We start from the raw sequence: 3,896 nt of genomic DNA on the forward strand, positions 1-3,896 counted from the left end.
TCTGCGCAACTTTGGGATGGGGAAGAGGAGCATTGAAGAGAGGATCCAGGAGGAAGCTGAGCACTTGCTGGAAGAGATCACAAAAACAAAGAGTATGATCCACTTCTAAAATAGCCTACATTTGCAAAAAAACACACATGCCAAGGGTGCCCACGTTCTTTGCAGAAGATGTGGAGCTTCCATTCTTGGAGATACACATAAGATGTCTGAACGTTCTCCTGGAGCAGCAGCTCGAGGTGGCAATGCTAGAACAGTGGGCAACGTGGCCTCTCAAAAGTCTCTGAACCATTCTGTGAGTCTGTTAGTGCACCTCCTTGTGCATTTGAACCCTGGAAGCTGTTAACAATGACACGATCACGCATAGTTCCTTTTGGAGAATATCTCTGCTTTCATTCAGAGACTGAATTCCGACTGTCCGTTGCAGCTCCTTTTACCCATGGCAGCCACAGGTTTTCTTTAATTATTTCTTTATCTGTTAATAGATTGTAACTTTTCTGAACTCACAGGTATGCCCTTTGACCCAACATTCAAGCTGAGCTGCACTTTCTCCAATGTCATATGCTCCATCGTCTTTGGGAAAAGATATGACTATAAAGACAAGAAGTTCCTGTCCCTGATGAACAACATGAACAACATATTTGAGATGATGAACTCCCGCTGGGGACAGGTACATTCAGCAGACATTTCAGAGAGGGATCAGGAGGCCTCCCTCACAGGGAAGTCTCTCAATTCTTCACAATAAGACCTATCAACACCCTGCTGCTGAAAAGGGAATATCTTCAGGATACAGTTGCACCCTTGCCACACTATGGCAGTGGGGTTGGAACAAGATGATCTTGGTGGTCATTTCCATCCCAAGCCACTCAGTCGGAATGGGCAGTTAAGCACTGAAATAGACTCAACAGGGAGGTGGTTGAGTCAGCGTCCCTGGCTGCGTTTAAAAACTATTTAGATGTGGTGCTCAGGGAAATGACTTAAAAGAGGGATGTTTGAGTTAGGGTAGTACGGTTAGGTTGCAGTTGAATGTGATGATCTTTAAGGCCTTTTTCAACCCGAGCAATTCCATGATTCTATGACTAACTCTGAAAATTCAGACCAGGCTCAAGCAGGTCCCCATTGCTTTATTGGAACTCCCAGTCACACAGCCCTACTGCTTCACTCAGTTGACGGGATTGATGCTGCCTTAGCTTTTTGTTATNTTCTTCACAATAAGACCTATCAACACACTGCTGCTGAAAAGGGAATATCTACAGGATACAGCTGATCCCTTGCCACACTATGGCAGTGGGGTTGGAACAAGATGATCTTGGTGGTCCCTTTCATCCCAGTCCATTCAGTAGGAATGGGCAGTTAAGCACTGGAATAGGCTCCACAGGGAGGTGGTTGAGTCAGCGTCCCTGGCTGCGTTTAAAAACTATTTAGATGCGGCATTCCTACCACTGCGCCACCGGGGCACACTTCATTTGAGTTAGGGTAGTAGGGCTAGGTTGCAGATGGATGTGATGATCTTTAAGGCCTTTTTCAACCCTATAATTTCCATGATTCTACGAATAACTCTGAAAATTCAGACCAGGCTCTAGCAGGTCCCCATTGCTTTATTGGAACTCCCAGCCACACAGACCTACTGCTTGGCTCAGTCTTGGGGATTGAAGCTGCCTTAGCTTTTTGTTATCACAAATAATAGGGTAACTGTCACTCTGGTGACCTCTGTATTTCTTTCCTTCCAGTTATACCAGATGTTCTCCTACGTCCTGGATTACTTGCCTGGCCCACACAACAATATATTCAAAGAAATTGATGCTGTGAAAGCCTTTGTGGCAGAGGAGGTAAAGCTGCACCAAGCCTCCCTGGATCCCAATTCCCCACAGGATTTCATTGACTGCTTCCTCAGCAAAATGCTGGAGGTAAGGAGACACCAAAGCACAGCTCATCCCCAAATACACTTCTGCTGATGATTTCTCCCAGCTGGCTGCTGCACTTAGCAGACACATTCAACAGCTCTGGGTGGAAATAAAATTATGGGGTTACACAAGAAAGGGACTCCTTTTAACCCGAGAAACAGTACAGCCTTTTCTCTAGGAAAAAAGCAATCCCAAATCACACTTCAACATGATGAACCTGATAACCTCAGCCTTTGACTTGTTCATTGCGGGAACAGAGTCAAGTAGCACCACTACGCGATACGGGCTGCTGCTTCTTCTCAAGTATCCAAAGATACAAGGTAACAGTGTACAGTATTTCTTACCTCTACTATTCTTTAGGGTCTGACACAGAACTCACAGCAATTCTGTCTCCCAATATAATTCTCACATACTCTACATACATAGCCAAAATCCTTGCAACATTGTACATTGGATGACTGTTAGAGAACTCCAGGCTTCACTGGTAACAGGAGCAAATGCAGCCCTCCCACCACACCTCCCCCCACTGGTCAGGGACTTCACTGTGTCCACACCTTTATCTACTGGCACTCCTAGTTAGTGAAGCAGTTAAAAAGCTTTCTTGGAATAGGCTGCAGTGGGGAGNCTGCACCAAGCCTCCCTGGATCCCAGTTCCCCACAGGATTTCATCGACTGCTTCCTCAGCAAAATGCTGGAGGTAAGGAGACACCAAAGCACAGCTCATCCCCAAATACACATCTGCTGATGATTTCTCCCAGCTGGCTGCTGCACTTAGCAGAGACATTCAACAGCTCTGGGTGGAAACAAAATTATGGGGTGACACAAGAAAGGGACACGATTCTCCTTTCAACCCGAGAATCAGCAAGACCTTTTCTCTAGGAAAAAGACAATCCCAAATCACACTTCAACATGTTGAACCTGATAACCACAACCTTTGACTTGTTCATTGCGGGAACAGAGACAAGTAGCACCACTACGCGATATGGGCTGCTGCTTCTTCTCAAGTATCCAAAGATACAAGGTAACAGACTACAGTATTTCTTACCTCTACCTTTCTATAGGGTCTCACACAGATCTCACAGTAATTCCCTCTCCTAACATTATTTTCACATACTCTACATACATAGTCAAAATCCTTGCAACATCATACCTTGTCTGGCTGTTACAGAACTCCAGGCTTCACTGGTAACAGGAGCAAATGCAGCTCTCCCACCACACCACCCCAACTGGCCACGGACTTGACTGTGTTCACACTTTTATCTATTGGCACTCCTAGTAAGTGAAGCAGTTAAAAAGCTTTCTTGGAATAGGCTGCAGTGGGGAGCAGCATTCTTGAGAAGAACAAAATCAGCATAAATGTTCCCATCATCAGTAATTTGATTCTGAACCCAATGGGATCTGAGGATTGTTTATGACAGCCTGCTTGAGTGGGGGTTGCCTTGTTCACCCATCTTACCAGCTGTGCTTCTCATGGCAGAGAAAGTTCAAGAGGAGATTGACAGGGTAGTGGGACGATCACGAAGACCTTGCGTGGCTGACCGGACCAAGATGCCCTACACAGATGCAGTTGTCCATGAAATCCAGCGCTTCATCACCCTCATCCCCACTAGTGTCCCTCGTGCTGTCACTAAAGACATCCGCTTCAGAGACTACGTCATTCCCAAGGTTAGCAGGCATGTGCCACCCAGTGTAGCAAAAGAATGTCAGCACTTGTACCCTCAGGCAGACAGATACAGACCAGTAGCAACAATTGCTGGGACTCGACCTTGTCCTCACTCATGCCTTCATAAAGGATCTGTCCCCTCATCCCCAGGCTCTTGTAGCTTCCCTGCCATGCCCTGTTGCTGCTCCATGCACCAAGACTGGAACACTAGCTCTGTCCAACACCTCTGCACTCTTGCTCTGCACGCTGGCCTGCTAGGGATGAAAACACAAAGCTCACAACAAAACATAGCTGTGTCACCACACAGGCACCGAGTTGCTCACAACAATTTG

The 3,896-nt window shown here is 46.4% G+C and overlaps 1 protein-coding gene across 1 annotated transcript in view; it reads left to right on the forward strand.

Annotated features, from left to right (window-relative positions):
* The window catches only part of LOC107315788 (cytochrome P450 2C9-like), a 34,642-nt gene that overhangs the window by 27,620 nt on the left and 3,126 nt on the right, over positions 1-3,896 (forward strand). The window contains exons 5-7 of the mRNA XM_015866488.2: positions 1,728-1,904; positions 2,080-2,221; positions 3,379-3,566. Coding sequence (XP_015721974.1) covers positions 1,728-1,904; positions 2,080-2,221; positions 3,379-3,566 — 507 coding nt within the window. The remainder of the gene's footprint in view (positions 1-1,727; positions 1,905-2,079; positions 2,222-3,378; positions 3,567-3,896) is intronic.

The sequence above is a fragment of the Coturnix japonica genome, chromosome 6 (assembly GCF_001577835.2).
Source record: "Coturnix japonica isolate 7356 chromosome 6, Coturnix japonica 2.1, whole genome shotgun sequence".
Taxonomy (NCBI): domain Eukaryota; kingdom Metazoa; phylum Chordata; class Aves; order Galliformes; family Phasianidae; genus Coturnix; species Coturnix japonica.